The 20,567-nt window shown below is 37.1% G+C and overlaps 1 protein-coding gene across 2 annotated transcripts; it reads left to right on the top strand.

Moving 5' to 3' along the window:
- The first annotated feature begins 23 nt into the window (after positions 1–23).
- On the top strand, positions 24–18,055 carry LOC140930612 (WD repeat, SAM and U-box domain-containing protein 1-like). 2 transcript variants are annotated; one of them, XM_073380339.1, is made up of 11 exons: positions 24–733; positions 5,229–5,294; positions 7,972–8,073; positions 9,570–9,675; positions 10,376–10,409; positions 10,939–10,979; positions 11,697–11,797; positions 12,178–12,254; positions 12,435–12,606; positions 13,396–13,530; positions 15,464–18,055. In XM_073380339.1, exons 1-11 carry the CDS (start codon positions 139–141, stop codon positions 15,628–15,630), a joined length of 1,596 nt encoding a protein of 531 aa, XP_073236440.1. In that variant the 5' UTR covers positions 24–138; the 3' UTR covers positions 15,631–18,055. The 2 variants fall into 2 exon arrangements, with proteins under 2 accessions (XP_073236440.1, XP_073236441.1); XM_073380340.1 differs by lacking the exon at positions 5,229–5,294 and having other exon boundaries at positions 25–733.
- The last annotated feature ends 2,512 nt before the right edge of the window (positions 18,056–20,567 follow it).

The following is a 20,567-nucleotide window of genomic DNA, read 5'->3' as shown; positions in this document are numbered from 1 at the left end:
GAAATACTCGGCAAAAGCACCTCGTATTTCAAGTATGTGACGTAATGGTACCCCCATTTTGTTTTGCAAATCACAAATTGGAACGAAACAAAGTGTAATTGAAGGCCACTGTAAAGTATGGTTATTTAAAGGTTTAGAATGTCTGTGTTAGTGAATACTTTCTCGAAACATTCCAAAGATGTAACATCATGCAGTTTTTCACCAAACAGCAAGGTCTTAGCTTCAAGTTCCGGCGACAAAAGCGTGCGACTTTGGAACGTTGAAAAAGGAACAGAGCTGTCGATTTCACCTTTGCTCGGGCACTCGTATGGTGTAAATTCTTGCCGATTTTCACCGTTTGGAACTCTACTTGCGACCGCTTCAACAGATGGTAATGTTCATCTTTGGGATGTGAACACAGGGTCTGTGGTTGCGGTTTTGCAAGGACACAAAAGTGGTGTTAGAGTTTGTCGTTTCTCCCCAAATTCACGCTTTCTCGTGACCGGTTCAGCAGATGAATCTTTTTGCATTTGGGATGTCTCGTCGAAAACATTAGTCCGTTGTGTGGAGAAGCTAGAAAGTAGCGTTATGACTTGTTGTTTTACGCCAGATAGCTTGTATATAATAACAGGTACGAGCATGGGAGATTTGAGTATATGGGAAGCACAGACCGGTAAAATGACCAAGTTTTATGCCGAGGGACATGATCTAGGAGTTGCAGACTGCTGCTTTTCTTCAACTTATGGATCTGCAAGTAGGTGCCGTTCAGTTTGTTTTTATGTACTTGCTCTTCTTCTGAAACTGTGTTTAAGTCTTAGTTTATCGTACTACAGAGATGGATAAGGGTGTCTACTTATAGCTGGGCAGGTATTTATATTGATAACTTCAACCATATGAATTGTTATGAAGGATAATGTACATGTTCATCATGATGTGCACATGTTTCTGAAGATAATATCAAAACTTTTCTATTGACAGAGAGTTTGAACGTGATGGGCATTTTATATTGTGATTTTTAATTATTTTATATTCTGGGAAAATGATCCTTTTTAAACAAAAACTGGCAAGATTTCCGTATAACCCCATACATTAATTATGCATACATTCATTGTTTAAAGAAAACAAAAGACAGAACAATACTAAGTTCAGCTATTGTTTTAGAAATTTTTAATTTTTTTTCTAAGTCTTTTTTGAAACGCGCTAAATTTGGCGCTTTTTGAACTAAAATAAAAACTTTTTGGAACAAATTTCGGACTATCTTCGCTTTCCGAAACCTAACTTTATAATGACCCCAGAGATAGTGATAATCAATGTAATTAGTGGCGTTGAGTAAACTATCCATCGATCGTAACACAGGGTTTAATAAACAATTAAAGTAAAAAAAAGTCTACCTTATTCCTCAGAGTTTCCTTTTTTTCCTGAACTATATTTTCGAGTTTCCACCTTCTCCTCCCACGTCTGATCTGCCTGTTTTATTTAGCCCTTTAGTCGCCGTTCGCAATGTCATTGTAAAGTTCGACGATATGCTTTACTATCATGCTTCCAAAGAGAACTTCACCGTAATGCCTACGCCACATATTTAAAACTCCTGCCAGTAGTTGCTTTTGCGGAATAGTTCTTTGAATGTTCCTGTACAGGGCAAACCATGCTTTGCCCCTCCATCTATTTTCGATGCGCTGCGTGTCGGCACCTGTGTCAGCTGGGTGTATTTTACAAAGCTTGGGCTGTTCCTAGCCCTCCTCTCGTAGATATTCATAAGACCCATACTCGTCGCTCATCACGTCTGTAAACCTCCAAAATTTGAGCACGAATGATGGCCAAACTGAGCCGGGGTATTTTTGAAAAACGCCGAATAACCTTGAAGTTTAGTTATTAGGGTTAGGAAACTGAGTCAATCAGCTTTCATTTAAGTCCTCTCCCAGAGCTCTTGCACATTTAACAGAAGTTGTGAGGGCAGCTTATGTTTTCCTTACACCACTCTATGTACCGGTCGCGGTCATGATCCTCCAGTATTCTGGACAGCCTTTCAAAAGTTTAGTTGAGCCATACTAAGCATGAAAGTTGACCAAGTCCCTGACAAGTGTAATACAAGAGAGGAGTGTTTGTGAAGCTTGTGCGTGTTTGTTATTGCCTGAAGAGATGCATGTTTTCGTGGATATGTTACAAGCAAAAGCGTGAATAATTTACATGAATACACATTTCAGTTCTTTTGTTATGTATATTTGAACTTGAACACGCAAAAAGATATCAATTTTTTGACCAGGGAATCTCAACAAATCGTCGTGGTCTAGTGGTATGGCAGAGAGACAGGTACGTCGGAGCTACAGGGAAGCGTTGGTTCAAATCTCGCCGACTACCGAGAAAAAAAGGGAAAAAGGAAACCGGGGGGCACTGGAGAGAGTGGTAGGTGAATGAGAGGGGAAAAAAGAGAAAGAGAGGGGTGGAAAAAGATAAAAGAAGACGAAAATTGAAATCCTTTTTTACTAACGCAGTAAGTATTCATTACCGATGTATATATGCAATACTCTGGGGAATTCACCATTGTCTTAGAAGACAATAAGGCGGATGCATTATTAATGACGCAGAATGCATAATTAATGTATGGGGTTATACGGAAATTTTTCCCAAAAACTTAACTCTAGTTTTGTTTATCTGCAGTATTTTAAATTTTAATGTCAATGAAGTAAAATAATATCAATAATGGGCTTGTTAATTTCTCTTCTAAACAGGTGCACTCTGTTGTTTTTAAACTTAATTACTTAAGGGAAGAAAAAATATGGCATATAAATGAAGAAATTAGTTACCCAACCCAAACTTATTTTTAAAATGTATGATTTTAAAGATGTAAACCCCCTCCTAATAGTTTCTGATTCCATGATCATGTACTATTTTGTGATGCTGTAACATAAATATGGTAATATTATATGACTTGATCAATGAAATATGCATTTATTTTGTACTTTGCATTTAACAAAACAACCACTCTTTACCCCTTGTATTAATTATTTCTAAGTACAGTGGGTCTATTATAGGGGGTCGACCATTCCACAAACTGCCTTATTTAGGTGGTGTCCCAAAGTAGAGGTTTCACTGTAGTCTTCATCAGGCAATGAGGTCAGATGGTTACACATAACCTTGTAAAGCCCAATGCTCTGCTGTGATTGGTTACTTTTTAATAGCTGTAATTTAATGCATTTCAATTGTCCCTGTTCCAGTGAGATGGCCAATGTTTTCCAAAATGTGGCAGTCGACCCTTTGAAGCCTGGCCTTCTGTCATATTACCTCCCCAGAGGGGAGACAGCAGAAATTAATTATGCCTTCCATTTCCTGCCCTGCTCAATTGTTCTAGTCCAAAAAGGCAATGTTCTTCAGGTTTTTAAGAAGAAGCTTGAGTAAGCAGGTTTCAAGAAAAAAAGAAGCGACTCAGTTTTCTGGGCTTAGATACTCTGTTCACAAAACTGCCACCACACATGCAAAATCGGAAAACCGCATGATAAAGTTACAATTTTCCACAACAACACAATGATTTCTTAACCATAAACTGCCGCACGAATACAACTGTGACCGCTAAACGACACTCAAAATTGGCTAAAACCACCAAACCGTAAGTTTCAGACCTTCAGTACATCTACATGTATCATACATGGTGCTATTAAAAACAATGTTTATAATAATTTTTCAAAGGCTATAGATATAGTTATCTGTAATAACACCAAAGACAATATTCTCTTGTGGGAGCCTGAGAAAGTTAATTGCAAATTTCATAGGAATTGTAACAACAAAGGTAAAATTTCCTGCATAAGATTTCATTTTGGTCCATTTTTTGAAATTCAACATTTATTTTCTTGGGCTCCAATAAGAAATTTCTTTGGTGTTATTTAAAACAACTAATAACATCTAGTTTTCACTGAAAAAAATTGATGTTTTGGATTGGTGGTCATTTACAAGAGGTGGTTACACATGGATATTTGAGTGCATAAAGATAAGTTACATCAATGTTCCACTGTACATTCTTGGCTATTGTTTAACAATGACAACAACAACAATGTTTATTTTGTGTGTGATGCAAAAAAACCACAAATCAATAGTTAATGATAGTTAAGTGCTTGCCAATAAAGAAAGCGCAGCCACTTTGATGCCATGCAGATGAGAAGAAGTTTTCATTAAATGATAAAAGATGCCTCAATCTTTTGAGTGTGTTTTATGGCCAGGAAAATATGTTAGAGCTCAAATTAATCTGTACATTTAACAATCAAGGTGAATAGTGGCTGAATATTTACCATGCTGCAAAGCAGCACGGTAAATATTCCTAAAGCCACTATTCACTGAGATTGAAAAGAATAATTGTTTTAGTATATACACCCAAAGTGATCTCAACAAAATATGAGGAAACCATTACAAAGTACTTATTGATTGATGGATCAAATCACTCAAACTTTAAAACTAGATCTTTGCAGATTTTTCAAACATTTATCACTTCACAAAAGCATAATGGCTTAAATGGAACTGTTAAAAGTTTGAATTGTTTCCCTACCTGAGAAGAAAAGTAGAGCTTTGCTGTTTTCTGTTGACTCGCCAAGTTTAAAGCCAAAAGGGTTTGTTGTGTCATTCTTCGCATGAAGTGCTGACGAAAATGGCGGCTTGGTTGCTTGAGGTAAGACGTCGTCTTCCTGTAGCGTTCTGTTTCCTATTTACTTAAAACGTAGAACTTCTGCAAACATTTGCTGTCAATTTTTTTTTGTCATAAATAAACTTCGATTTTTGGGCCAAATTTTCTTGTTAGGAAACGCTGAGTTCAGGGGACGGCCTCTTGCACATGAATAAACGGGAGTTGTAAACAATCCATCAAGCACAAAACTCAGCTATAGTTAGTTGAAAAATGCCGTTTTGAATCCTTTTAAGTTTTTTCTTGCCTTTAAAAAGGTCAACCCAGGATTTTGTCAACTTTTAAAAGATCATTCTCTAAAAAAATGGGAAAAACACTGAGCTCACACATTATCCACTCGCTAGAAGGTGAATTTGGTGAATAGTCCAAGATAGCGAACCAATCAGATTGCTTAAATCACCAAGATCACCGAGTGTGTATATACTAATAAGAAATATTTTAGCAACATGTTCATTTTTAAACAAGTTGCATTACTAAAATTATGAACTATTTGGGGCCATTCACTTGTAAAGTAAACTGGATCATTAATTTAACCATGTTAATAACTAACAAAATAAAAAGGGTTTTTTAATTCTTCCCACAGCACTGAATTTGGAGTCCCCATTTATGACTCAAGCTGTATTTTCTTGTGATGGCCATCAACCAGACTGTAAGCTCTGAATTGCTACTCTAACAAAAATAGTGCATGACGCTTAACTTGTCCTGTTTGTTCAAATAAAGTCTTGATTGTCTTGTTCTTTTAAGATAAGTAATTGGTAATATTATGATAAGGAGACTCTTTAAACCAAGAGGCGTAGTGTAATATCAAGATAATATAACTAGTATCCTGGCCAAAAAATGCCCCGAAATAAGACATCATGAGGAATGGTGGAGACAGATTGTACATCTTTATTCCTTTTGCCTGTGAAAGCCTCTGGATGCATTCTCTTTTGCTGAACAGGAAATAAAATGAAATGACCTCACTTTTCAATAATTTAAAATAGTATATAAAGCTTCCTTTTTAAAAATAACAAGCATTTCTTTTGAGTGACCACTTCAATTTAACCCTTTAAGCACCAATATCCAAATACAAATTCTCCACACTAGTCTCCATACATTGCATTAAAGAATTAGTTGAGAGAATTTGATAAAAGATCAAAGCATTTTCCCTTTGGTGATAATTTTTTTTACCAGTCATAACCTTTTCTCTCTGTGATGTATCGATATTGTCACGAGAAATTGATGTTGGTCAATCTTGGGACTTAGAGAGTTAACCCTTTAAACCCTAATATTGAAATTCAGATTCTCATTTGTTGCCCCTATACTTTACTTCAACAAATTCTCTCTACTACTTCTGTAGGAAACGTACGTACGTTTCCTATAGAAGTAGTAGAGAGAATTTGTTGAAGTAACAGTGATTCATCTTGTGTAATCATGTCCTTTATTCTCATCACCAATTTGTTTTGTAAAATATTCATAGTACAAGGAGAATTTGATGCTGATCAGTCATAGAGGTTAAATGTACCACATGCTCATCTTTCTCTCTTTGCTATAACTGATCTGTCTCCCTGCTTATGTCCACCATGTACAGATAGGTAAAAACTGTTTTCTGGTTAAAGCAATATTCATCCCATTAGGATTGATAAGTTTTTGGTTAGGGCTTTAATGTTGGTAACCTAGTTTGAATACTAATACAATGTGCAAGTCTGGAGAAATGACCTCATTACAACATTCACTGTTTTGACGTTATTCTAATTTTTCCAAATTGTTGCCCATCATACATACCTGCATGGCTAGTACATTTTAGTATGAATTTTATTGCATATTTTGAATGTAAAACAATGACAATATTCACATTGAAATGTACTAGCCATGGACGTATGAATGGTGGGCATTAATTTGCAGAAATTAGCATAATGTCAAAACGGTGAATGTTTGTAACGCAGATTTTTGGCCAATTGGTAGGTTAGGTTCGTCTTGAAATTTCAAGGTGTTACAGTGAGCAAATCTTAATTTTTTCAAGCATTGATATATATATATATATATATCATGAAGGTTATGTGATGGGGTTGATAAAGAATTCTGTTTAGCTGTTTTAGAGATAGAGATATTCAGAAAAGTGCTAAAAGTCAAAATTTAGAATAAAGTTGCATTTAGACAGGTGGTGAGAAAACAGGTTGGTTTTCAGGATTGCAAGAAAGAAATACACCAAAATTTCCTAGCATCGAAATATGATTTTAAGAAGCCTTTTGACGCTACTTAAGATTAATTTGCGTTATTTAGAACTTTTTTATTAAACATTTTATCTCAGCTATTGAAAATGAAAGGTTTGAAATATATTTGCATGTTAATTGAATTAAAATATACATAATTTTTTACTTCTCATGGAGGGTATTTGCTAAACACCACACTTTGAGTTCCTGGTGTTGAATTATTAGTAGCAGGTCTAGATCACGCAAAATTTGGATTTTATCAATCTCAAAGTTTTTTTGTTGATTGTTGTCATGGTGATATTGATTTTACTGAAAACTACATTTTGACAAACTTCAATTCACAGTCAATCAGTAGTGAAAAGTTTGTAGCAGTTGACAAGGACAAAATCACTTCTAAGATGATTGAAAAACATCGGTATGGTCTCCCAAAAACTGTATCAAAACACCTTAAGGTATAATGAGTACTTAGCAGATATTCTTCAAAAAGCAGAATTTATCATTGGTCAAGTGGGATTTTTGCTGTTCTTTCTATATTTTAAGGGAGTAGTTCAGCTTTTCTTCCTTGCAACACCTCTGAAATTCCTAGCATTTTCTCTAGCACTTTCTCCAAGACTGTTTTCTTTTTCATGGCACAGTCTAGACTCTGTAAATATTCTCGTTGAAGATAATAGGTGTCTTTTATTTTGTTGTTCTGCGTATTGACAAATAAAACTTTGGATGAAACCAGTATATCAGCACTGTCCTTTTGATTACTAGATTGTAAAACTTGGATTGCACATTGGCCTTTTAATTCTCCATTGAATAGGGTCACTTAAGCAGCACTCCAGTTAATTCTTTATTATTATTATTCTTTCAAGTTAAGATCATGTAGATCATATGAGGGGTCACTAAGACCATGTGGTAATTTGTTTCGTTGTATTTTACTTAACATTTTATATTTCATCTGTCGGGTCAGGAAGCCTTCTTTGTCAAGTCATTGACCTAAACCCATCTCTTATCTGGAAAAGTACTTAAGTAGGCTACATTTAAACTAGGAGCAGGAGCTGAAATAGATAAGACAACAAAAAATAATATTATTATTGAAGCATGCAAATCCTTAACATTCTGTGTACAATTTTACCCATACTGTGGCAGGTCCATCATACCATGACACAAGTGGCAGTGCACCAAATTTCTTACTTGCCTCTGGTGGAAATGACAACCTTGTCAAGCTTTGGGACATCTTTACTGCCTCAGGTATTTAGCTGGATCTTGTATTTTCTTGCATTACTGTGATGTCAATGAGTAGCAGCAGGTGATATCTTAGGTTATTTAACAAATTTGAAGATACTCTATTGTTGGTTGATAGTTCTACAGTCAAGGATTGTATAATGCAAGTTGCATGGCTTGAAGTCAACAGACAAGAAACTTTCTAGGCTGTGCTCTAATGAGAGACCAGTGCTCTGAACTTGTGAAATCCAAGGTGCCCAGCATAGGATTTCTATGAAAAAGACCAAGATTTTCTAGTTGCAAATGAGCAAGAGTAAAGCTGGCACCAAGGGCCACCAGGCACTACTAGAACATAGCCCTTACGGATCATTTTATGTATCTGGGAAACTGTCCACTTACCCCTCCCTTAAGCCAACATTTTGCCCTAAGTGAGAAGTAAGTGTAAAAGTTGGCTTAGGGGAGGGGTAGGAGGGCAGTTTGCCAGAAATGTATAATGATCTTCACTTTCTTTATTGACTGATCAAATTTGTGGATTGCTGGTCATGTACAATAATTGTCATTGTAATAAAGTAATTTTCAGTATGATAATAGTCTTGTTCCCTTAGTGATGTACAATGTTTCTGTTTGCGAGTTCATAAAGCACCATCAGTCTTATTTCACAATCCCTACATGAAGCTTTTTTGTATTTACCAGTAGTTTGTTTGGTTATTTCAGTGTTACTTAGTATTTTTATTCAAAGACAGACAATGAAAAAGGATAGTGTCCAATAAAAAATGTTTTTGACTTGATGACTTCACTTAGCCTCAGTAAAAGTTGTTTCAAGTCGTGAAGGTCTAAAATCTGGAACATTGGGGAAACCCATGCAAACATGTTTTGTTTTTTTTCTTTAAGTGTTTGTTTCATAATCTTGTCATTTAATTGCATCCTGTTCTTCTAAATATAGGAATTACAGGGGAACCCTGTTGATACGGTCACCAATGGGCCAAAAAATTTGGCCGTATTAACTAGGTTTTTTTTTACAAGAAAATGTATGGCTATTTTGCCAGGTGGTAAAAAAAGTGGCTGCAGTAACAAGGTGACTGTATCACTGAGGTGGCCGTAAGGTGGGCTTTCATTGTAGAGCGGTTTTCATTTGAGTGTCGAAAAGTAATTGGTTTTGCACTTTCTACACGATGCGATTGGCTTAAAAGATTCGCGCCACCTTTTCATCCAATCAGAAGTAAAACCAAAGCCAATTGTGACGCGCTCGCATGCATTTTCCCGCGCTTTGCATCAGCCACATGTAATTACTTCGAGTTTTGATTGGTTCAATGTATTGTCTGTGTCCTATGTGATTGGCCAGAGTAATTACTTTGGTTTTGGTTTTACGACACTCAAACGAAAACCACTCTATTATCACAGTTATAAGTCAGTGGATAGAGATAATGCGTTAAGAAAAGAAAATAATATAATGCATTAGATTGGCAGTCTTACAGTGAGCCAAACGTGCATTTTGAACTCTGGCTTTTCCAATTTGATTTCAGCATTCTCAGAAGAGTGCCATATCCGCAAACGCTGTTCATTAAGTGGTCACCAAGGTCCTGTTTATGGGGTTGCCATGTCGCCAAATGGAAAGATACTAGCTTCAGGGTGAGTAGGCAAATGGTAGCAGATTACATGATTACACTTGACAGTGAGTATAAGCGTGGCAATGAGTGGTTGCAGTTTTTGGATCCATTAAACTGCAAAGTAGCCTGTTTTGCGTTGGCCTTTACCGTACGCATTCCTGAAACAAAAGGGCAGGACTAAAGCTGAAAAGAGAGAGTAAGATGAGCACAGGAGATTCATGTACTTAATGTCAAAATTTCATGCTGGCATTTTGCATGGTGCAAAAAGTGATTATGTTTTACTGTTGTCCACTTCTAAACCAGATGGCTGTTGGTTTAAACATTGGTGTACATGTATGTCATGATATCCAGTGTAAAGCAGCTTTGTTCCTACTGATTCTATCAGAGTGAAAAAGAGAGAAGGGAAATTGCCGTAGCATCCCAGGAACAGTGCTCAAATAACATCCCGTCCTGGACAAATATATTTTCTTGCTCTGCAAGTAACTTTTAAAGCTTTCTTGCCCAATGGTCAAAGGTTCAAGCAAATAATCCTCCACTAAAATCAGCAAGCAAAATGTGAGAGCTGCTTGCTCAAAGGACAAGCTGTTTTTTAAGTTTTTTTTTTTTCAAGTTCTTAGAAATTCTTAAGTCTTGTGTTTTCATTGTCTTTGGAAAAATGATACTACAGTTTATAATTAACAGCTGTTGTTATAATCACATATTTTTATGGTTTAATTTGACAGGGGTGGAGACAAATTAATTATCCTTTGGGATCCTGTAAGTACAACTAAAACACGCTTTAATACTGTTGAACCTTCTGTCATGCATACCACTACGATGCAGATGTCAGTTTATTCAAGACACTTCAGTTGGTCCTGAAGATACCTATATATTTTTGTTTGACTTTATAATGTGCAGTGGTGTCTGTATTTTAAAAAGAGTTTCAACTACATTTACATGAAGCACTAGGTGAATACGAAGTCTGCATTGCGACAACTATATAATGATTCCTGCATAAGCCGTGAAACGGTGTCTCTGTTCTCTAATTTTTGGGTTATACTTTCCGTCATCTTAATTTGACTACTACCACTACCACTACCACTAACTACTGACCACTAACCGCTACCCACTAACCACTAACCACTTTTAATTTTTTCCATTGATTTTCTGTGTGGTAGTGCATGAAAATCAGTTCAAAACAATGGAAATTGAACAAAGCTGGATAGACTTATGTTGCTAAAGAGGGTAATCTTACATCTATAAAAATAACTTCTGACGTATTCTTAAAATTTCTTGTGTTTTGTAGTTGGCTGAGGTATCATTACTTACTCTGGAGGGACATACAAGGTATTGGGTTAACATTAGTTACCCTGCGGTTGCCTTGAGTGACATGGAAGCCTCACCACTGTGCTGATCTTTTATGTTGGGCTCCCTAAGATTTCTTTAGATTACAACCTTGACAGACTCTACCACTGATAATATTTTATGATTGGCCAAGAATGTGGAATTTATTTGTATTTATAAGTGTGTTTTTATCAAAATTCGGGCAAATGCAGTTTGAGCTTTTTGAACAACACACCTCCCAGTGTAAATTCCAAATTGAATAATAAAAGTTGCCTGAAAAGTTTCAAATGATATACTTGAAAAGATTTACCTGCCTGGCTTTGTTTGGACACTTTCTATAACTTACTAGATGTACATTTGTAGTTGTTTTGCTATACCATCAAAATTTGCTTCAAGGAGCTGAATTGCCCGTCCCTTGTTACAGAACAGGTATGACCTTTCTCTTTCAAATGCCTGTCCAAAGCTGTCATCATAGCTTTGAAACTGGCGAACTCAAATCATCTTCTTTTTTTTTTGTTTGAATCTTGGTGTAGATGCGCTCGAGCAGTTTGCTGAGGTTGACAGACTATAACTCTCAGTTTGCAAAGACATTCCTTCCTATTTTCTTCAATTCTTTCAAACTTCAACTCAAAAAAAAGTCTGCTTTACAGTTTTTTTTTTCAATTTTCCAATGGTATTTTCTACCATGACAGAGACAATGAGTAAGTGTCAATTTTTCAGATATGTTACATGCTGTAGTTTCTCTGTGGATGGTAACTGGCTAGCCACTGGATCAAATGACAGAACACTCAAGCTATGGAAGATCTGTCTTACAGAAAATGGTATTTCATTTTTTAAATGTGTCTTTTAAAGAACTGTATAAAAACAATCCAAGGGGTGCGCAAGAGTGGAAGGGGTCCTAAAGTGAATTCTCCCTCTGCTTCATGAGCATTTACAAGGAAAACTGAAAGGGGAATAAAACAGGTTTAATCATAAGTGACTGATTCCAAGCACTCCTTCAGTTTCCTCTAAAGTTCGTTTGTATTGGTGGTGTGATAAAGAAGTACAAAATATACATTCCCTGTTTTGGGTATTTGTCTCTTTTGAAAACTCGTTAGCTATCCTTCACGTTTTCTGAAAAGAGCACAATCCCGTATCCAAAGATCCAAAGGCCGAATGTAAACAGGATATAACTCTTTTTTTAAAATCCATACTATAACAGGTGAACTGGACCAGTCTGGTGGAGTCAATGTAGGAGAGATGGAACAGAAGAAACCAACAGAAACACAGGCAAACCAGGTAGGGGTAGTGGTAATTATGCTTAAACTAGTAACGGAAACCTGTATTGAACGATTAGGTAACCATTCGGACAGAAGTATTTCTGACTCTAACCACAGCAGTAAATTCCACACTCGTAACGTGAGCGTGGGACGCCTGTGATCTAACGACATTTTACGTCTGTTACTTGTTTTCTGTCAGTCACAGGAAAATAAGAGAAAGAAACTTGTCACATGGAGCACAGATGAAGTGTGCAGCTGGCTTATTTCTTTGGAACTTGAACTGTACTGTGAAACGTTCCGTCAAAATGCCATTGATGGACAAGAGCTGTTTAATATGACAAGTGAAACACTTGCTTCAGATCTTGGTATTGGTGAGTATGAATGCTGTGTTGGAGATCATGCGCATGCCTTTTTGCAATCCTTAACCTTGTTAATTTTACTCAATTGTCTTACAGTCAGTTAAAGTAATTCAGTTGCCAGGCCATGTCAGGGAATAGACCTTTTTATCTTGTATGTTTTGTTTCCCAATTCAGACCACTTGATGTGTGCCAGGGAATTTGCCTTTTGTCTTTTCATTAATTATGCATACAGATGCACAGGTTTGGATACACGTGCATAGGACGACATTTGAAAGAAACAGTTCTCTGAGGTACCATCACGTGGTCTGAAATGGGAAACAAAACATTCAAGCTAAAAAGGTCTTTTCATCCTGCATTTCCAAGAATCCCATGATAAGGAAATATTTAATCTACATATATATATATGCCTCTTCATCCCCCACTGCGCACTACGTTTGAACATTGAACCGACAGTTTCTCTGTGTGAATTTGCAATCTTTTGCAAAACATAAAATGTGTCATAGTCCGATGATAATAATCCAGGGTGGCTGAAGGTGCATTTTCTTGCCCTTGTATTTGATCAGTGGGGTTTTATTGAACTGCTGAGATGAACTTAAAGCAAAACCGTCGATAATAAAATGCTACGTTAGAGACTAGAAAACATGTGAATTGTCCGATTGTCAGCATCATCATTCTGATAAATTACAGTCCGCATTACGAAACTTTTCATTTCTCCATTTACAAACAAATCCTTCGTTCGCTTTTACAATTTTGTATTCACTTGTTCGCTCTGCTCACTTGTTCATAACGGCTGATTTTCAGGTCCAGTAGGCCACCGTAACAAGATATTACGGACAATAAAAGATATCAAGAAACAAGAATTGGAAGAAGACTTTCCTGATGAATTCTTATGTCCTATAACAAGAGAAGTTATGTCTGATCCAGTTATTGCTGCAGGTAAGCATAATTCACTCTTGTTATTGCATAACTAACAAATAATTCACTTCCTTTACATGGACGATAATTTAAGAAATGATCTCTGCTTCAGTAGTTTAGATTATAAAGCACCACGCTAACGGCGAACACGTCATGTTGGCTAGCCGTTTCAATGTCGTTTGCCGTTCCTTCCTCAGTGGTTTGTTAAGCCTCCCGTCGACACGGCAGAACTGGAAACTTGGAAAATAGAACTGTAAATTGTCTAAAATGCTTGAAAATTTACTTAGGTATTGGCTAAATGTTTCCATAATTCTTAATGTTTCTTTTAAACTAAGTAAAATAAGCTTACCTATGTTACATCATCGCAAGTGTTCTCAGCGGCCATTCACTTTGAGTGGACAAAAAAGTACCGAGAAGTTGTCATCTTTTTTCGCTCAAATTTGAAACTCATTTAGCTTTACAAACAGTACGTGTAGATTAAGAAGAAACATGATAAACCAAGCAATCAAAATGAAGAAGTAGTCTGTACTATACCAGTGGGCTGCAAATACGCACGTTTTCGCGTTTCCTCCAAACGGGAAAAATGTCCTCCTCGCGTTGAAACGGCGGCCGGTAAAAGCAGAAAAGTCAGGTCACGTGATCCTCTCTTCCGTTTGCGGGAAAAAATAGTAAGGAGAAGTCGTTACGTCACGTTGCCATGATAGCAAAATTTTGGGATGACAGCAAAATAATAAAGTCACTTAAAAAACTATTCGCAGTATTTCGAACTACCGATCTTATTCAATTTCATTTAATTTGGCAACTCTTGCCGAAGGTTTAGAAAAAGAAAGCGACAATTTTTGTGTTGTGTTCACCTACTCCATAAAGCGGGTTCGTGAAATTAGGAAGTTTCATGTCGTAGTGGTGTAACGACGGCAAAGAAATGTACAAAATAGCATGATGCATTTGCAAAGTTGTTGTTTGTTAATATAAACATATCATTTTTTGCCGTTCTCCTTGCCGTCGCCGTCGTCGTTGGTTTTGTTGTCATCCAGAAATAGTGTTACCATGGTAACGTGACGTCACACTTCTCCTGTCCATGTGTGGTGCTTTAATTTCTCGACTGTGTGTGTCCAATATTATGAGTATTCCAACTCAAACCTTGGCACTTTATTGAAAAGGAGACATACGTACCCGTTTGTTCTTTCAGTAGAATGTTTGATATCTGAGATCACTAGAGTAGTAGACAAGTTAACGAAAGTGGTAACTGATTTTACTGGTTACTACTCTAAAAGAGAGAGAACACCTTTAAGAACTTTTCATTTCTTTAAAATCGTCACTACTATCATTAGGATCCGTCTTTATACATAATACCCCGTTAAAATGACTTCAATTTGATCCTGAAAATTCAAATCTTTAAAAGCTTGGAATACTAATGACAAGTTACAGTAGGAAAATAAATTTGCTTTAATAGATATTGCACAGTCACGATGACATAAACGATTTCTTAGAGACTAGGTTCTGACTGGTTGTAAATAAAGCCGATTTCTCTATTTGGCGAAGTGGTACAGGGACCAATTTAATAACACTTTTACAAGTGTGGCTATTGTTTTCATACGCTAAAACAATAGCTACACTTGTAAATTACACTTGTAAAAGTTATTTAGTTTTATTAACTTGGCCCCAGGCATTCCTCTAAGAATAAGTGCTAAATAATTGAGGGAAAGGCCTGTCCACGCACTTTTTATCTGGTGTTTAATTAAGCGGACTCTTGAGACTCTACATAATGCAGGAGAGAGTTGGTTTCACTTTCGCATTTTGTTCCAGTGTCACTGCGCCTCTTTTGAAGCCGTGCCAGGAAACTGCTATCTCTCTTCCTGACTAAGAAACTCTCTAAAACTATATGACAAGCGCAAAAGATGAAGATTGAAAAATCTATTTCTGTATTTACTTATTAATATATATTTTTTAATAGATGGTTATACTTACGAGCGTGCCAGTATACAAGAATGGCTGACGTCAGGTCGGTTGACCAGTCCCATGACCAATGCACCTCTGAAGAGCAATGTACTGACGCCAAATAGGATGCTTAAGCTGCTCATTCAAAGACATTTTGATGCCTTTCTAACTATTGACGTTTAGGATAGACTTTTTCATAAACCAAATCGGTGTAGCATATATGCGTTATTGATCAAGCTTGTTCGGTCAAAATTGCTGGATATTGACCAAGATTCTTTTTGCGTTTTTATGGATCAAGACGAAGCGGCTTATTGAGCAGTTTAGCGTCGTGGTTAAATGCGGTAGCAAATTTGATTGCCTTGTCAAAGAAATGCTTTAAATTAAGAACTTCATGTCTTCACTAAATGTGCAATCCGATTCCCTGCGATCCAAAGTGTTTACTTAACCAGTATGTAAAAATATTTCGTCTCATCTCTTGCCTTTCTTCGATTGAAATATTATTCACATCTCAATTGTTAATGGAGTCAAGAGGACCCCGAAACGTCGTGTTATAAATCTTTCATTTTTCTTCCAAGACGAAGGCAAGGTCAATAAAAACGTAAGATAGAAAGTGGCCAATATCCAGCCATCTTGAGCGAACAAGTCTGTTGGTCATTAAAAGATTTATTATATGGCGAAAAAGATAATTTTTCCTTGCGGGACTGACGAGGGAAATCCCGAACAGGCAAGATGTGCTCGGGTAGCCAATCAAAACAGAGGATTTTCCTCATCTTGCCAGTCATCGGATTCAGCCACACCGATGAATATCAAACCTCGATATTCAAGAACACTCTCGAATTTCACTTTTTTTGAAATGCGTTGAAATAATCAGTACATACTGTATTTAATGTTCTCTTGCAACAGAACAAAAAACGTGTTCTCTTGTCAGTAACTAATGATAGGTTATCTATAGACTTAAATGTTAGAACTTTGTACTTAATACGTAGAATGATCATTTAAAAACTCCTGAAGAGGTTTTGTTCTAGAGTCAAAGCGGTTAGAAGCACGATATTTCATTGCTACGGCTGATTCAGTTGGAAGGTATAGTGTTTTCTAATTTGCAACGACGAGTTTTTAACAACAGTGTTGGAACAATGCCGCAACATTGTTGTAACACTCTGTTGCCTAACGTGCGACCGTATTTCCTTGACTCTGCCCGTATTAGTAATGTCTCTCGCTGTATTGTTGCTATAGATAATTCTATAACTTTTAGCCTACGAGGATGCTGTCTCATTGAAGTACGAGCGATAAAGCAACGAGATGAGCCTAAAGGAATTTGTGAAAAAATATCAACTCTATCGCATTTTGGAAAAGAATATACAGGATTAATGTAATCACGACTTTTATTGAGTCTCGCAAAGTTGTTTTGTAAATACTTAACACTTGCCATATATTATCAGTTTTTGTAAATAAGAGTGTTCTCTTACGTTCAAGCATCATTTCTACGTGTTCATTCAGGTCATGTGGAAGTTGTCGGTTCACTTCGTAGCAAAGCAAAATAACTATACACATTTTTGGTGTGAACTGTAGTTTATTTATTTAGTAACAATTCATTAGAAAACAATTATTCAGTTACAGAAGTCCGTTCATTATTACTCTAAAAATGAAAAAAATGAATTGTAATTTGTTTACCCCACGAAGTACTTAGGATTTCTTATGAACTCGTTTACACATGCCGTGAGTTCCAGATCGAGAATTGGAATTTGGAAGGGTTGGTTTTGGATGAGATGTTAAAAACGAAGAACCCGGAGAAATACCTCTCGGAGCAAGGAAGAGAACCAACAACAATTTAAACTCAACCCACATATGGCTTCGACGGACGCCGGGGTTTCAACCCGGGTTACATTTATTGGTGGGTTCAGAGTGCTCTCGCCACGGCGTCATCTTTGCTTCTACTCTGTTAGTAAAAATACAGTGGCAGATCCAGGAGAGGGGCTGCCCCCCTCCCCCCGCCCCCTATTTTTAGCCCAAACTGAGGCCCGAAGGGCCGAAAAAATTTTTTTGGGAGACCAGACCCCCTTATCTGAAGGTCTGGATCCGCCACTGAAACAAACTAGCTATATTCTTTGAAGTGAGAACTGAGCATTTTAGCCACAGGCAGACTACCCGGATCCACTGATTATTTCGTAAAGTAAAGTTTTAAACAGGTCGGTACATCGTAAAAACCTGACACATAACAAAGTTAACATTTCGTTTGAACCTTTTGAAACATTTACGTTCAAATCTGTATTTCTGCGAAAATAGAAGCCGCCGTAATGTTCATCTGTATTTCCTCCATGAAGTGCAAAAGTTCAATAACAGCAACGGCTACACTAGCAGAGGGTGGTTTGCCTGTGGTGCGGCTCAGTCACATCCGTAGAGTGAACCATAGTAGAGTGCTTTGAATTGTTACTGAGCCCAGCATACGTCAGATAATTTGCTACGCGTTTATTGCAATTACTTCCTAACATAAGAATTTACATAGTATTTTGAATATGATCAATCTTAGGCGTGCTTAATCTAAAACGCACTTAGAAATCACAAACTTTAGAGGTTAAACCGTAAAAGATAATAAATGACTTAAACTAAACAGTGGGAACTGCCTGCTTTGAACATTTTTTTTTAACTTGAAAAGAGAAGGGTCCACAAGGTCGAACAGATCATAGTGCATTTTATGACTGTAAAAACTAGCTGGTCTAGTGATTTATTCCTATCGTACATGTAAAATAAGCAATCAAAAGGAATGAAGCCTTCTAAATTACGGTATGTGCAAGGGGTACCATTTGTCGATACAAGGTAAACGAAAGAGGTACGTTAGCGTATAAAAGGGTAAGTGGTTAGATCTCGGGGCGGAACCTCCCCATATACAACTTTGTTGACTACCCCACCCAGGTGTAAAAAAGTCCAATGATATTTTTCAAGAGAGGATAAAGCTTTATCCTGTCTTGTAGTTTTTTATTATAAATGCTTAATTAATTTTTTTAAACAAAGCATTGTGAATGTCGTGTCGCATCATTGTTCAACAAGTTGCCCAACTGGTGGTGTCTGTGTTGTAGTTCATTAAACTATTATTTCCTTTGCATTTTTTAATCACAATTATATAGATGCATATCAACTTATAAAAGAAGAAACAAAAATAGACGAATCTGGCCAATCCTTAGACTATCTCTCTGTGGTGGAAAAGACAGTTTAGATAGAACTTTCACGAGTCATGTTATTCATTCTAAACTGTTAGACATGCATAATGGGAAATGATAACACCGCAGTTTAAAAAATATATTTTTCGCGTCCATCCAACTTTCAAATAAACGCGACCCTCAAATAAGCGCCGTATTTGAGGTGTGACAAATTTAATAAGCGCCTGGGCGCTTTTTCGAGTTAATATGTTGAATTCATGGCTTGAATGAGAGTTCTCTTTCTACGCAAATTATGTAATGCATTCGGACCTCTCCTGACGGGCATCTCTATCACAAAGTTATTATGTATTGCTCCCTGGTTCCTAGTATCCTTAACACTCGTTCCCAGGCACTTCTTAAGATTTTTTCAAACTGGAAGTGGCGACGTAACAGCAGCGGGAGTGAACATGACGAAATAAAAGCTTGCGAGGCGCGTTTTTCGCCCTTCCCACGACCCAGTGCACCGCGACTACTTCCGAAATGTTCAGGAAGGGACTGAGTGTGACCTGAGTGTGCAGGCCGCTACGATCCGCGTGCATCCCGCGCGCTTCACGCGAGACGGATCTATGCACCTCAGCTTCGCGAGGAATCAATTTTATCAGCTTATATAGACAGCACCCATTACCGTCAGATTCACCCGGTTCTTGTCAAACGTTTGATGTTTCTTAACATCTCAATTCCATGACGTTGTGTTGCGTCGGTGTTTTCTGACAGAATAATATTTTTCTGAAGCCTTTTTGGAAGTTCCTACTTCGAAAAGCGCATAAAAAAAACTTAAACTGCAGATAAACACGAAGGAGAACACACTCAATAGTTGGTAATGTAAGTTAGACTTGAACCGTTCACCATTGTGGAATGTCATAACACAGTAAAATACAACAGGCGTTCCATAACCAACAACAAACCCTACAGTAGCCATGATGATTGTAACAACAAGTTTCTTTTTGTCATCTCTGTCTTGATCTGAATCGGTGGCACAGATTGTATTGGAGAAGTATAATCCTTTGATCAAAGACCCGTAACCGAACAAAAACACTCCGAGAGGAACATAGGTAGAGACAACGGAGTAAAAATACAAATAAACTCTGCTTGCTTGATTCGCATTCAGACTCCATGGACCGCTACACGCAGACTCTTTTTGACTCCATTCCTGTAAGAAAAAATTCTGGTAAAGTAAACACGATGCTTAAGACCCAGACAAAAGCGATGGCGCGCTTAATATTGCCATTATTCAACAATAAATCTCTTCTGAAGGGTTTCAGTATCGCGTGATACCTTTCTATTGCCAACACTGTCAGAGTTAAAGCCGAGACCATTGCCGAAATTTTGAGTGAGAACCAAGAACTTACATGCAAATATCGCGGCAAATCCATCATTTAGATATCCGTACAAATAGGAAGACACGTATAGTGGATAGATAAAGATGGTAATAACATCGCTAACAGCAAGGTTTGCTAAAAGATAATTAGTTGTCGTGTGCATTTCTCGTGTTTTATGTACAATGCGGATGACCAACACATTACCGACGAATCCAGTGATGTAAAATGGAATGGCAGTCAACAAAAGAGTAAAGTTTAAGCTGGAGAGAACATCCATGGCTCTGAGATCAATTTTCTTACCCGTTATGTACTATGTTCACAAGACTTTGATTCAAAGAAAAAGGATCACCTGTTTTGACTATCTGTTATTAGCTCAAATATCTCCAGCATCGTTGCTTTATTAATGTAGCAGACAACCAACCTAAAGAGGGCAATTGAAGTGGTCTTGACAATAATGAAATCATCGAAATATTAGGCGTCACACAAATAACCACCTTGAAGTTGCACCGGATAGTCAATACATGCATCTGACATGCGGCGCTCCCAGTGACTCTCAATAAATCCTTGTGTCTATCGATTTTGCTGCATCAATACAAATTTAAAGGTT

The sequence above is a fragment of the Porites lutea genome, chromosome 3 (genome assembly GCF_958299795.1).
Source record: "Porites lutea chromosome 3, jaPorLute2.1, whole genome shotgun sequence".
Lineage (NCBI taxonomy): Eukaryota > Metazoa > Cnidaria > Anthozoa > Scleractinia > Poritidae > Porites > Porites lutea.
This window is presented reverse-complemented; position numbering and strand designations above follow the sequence as displayed.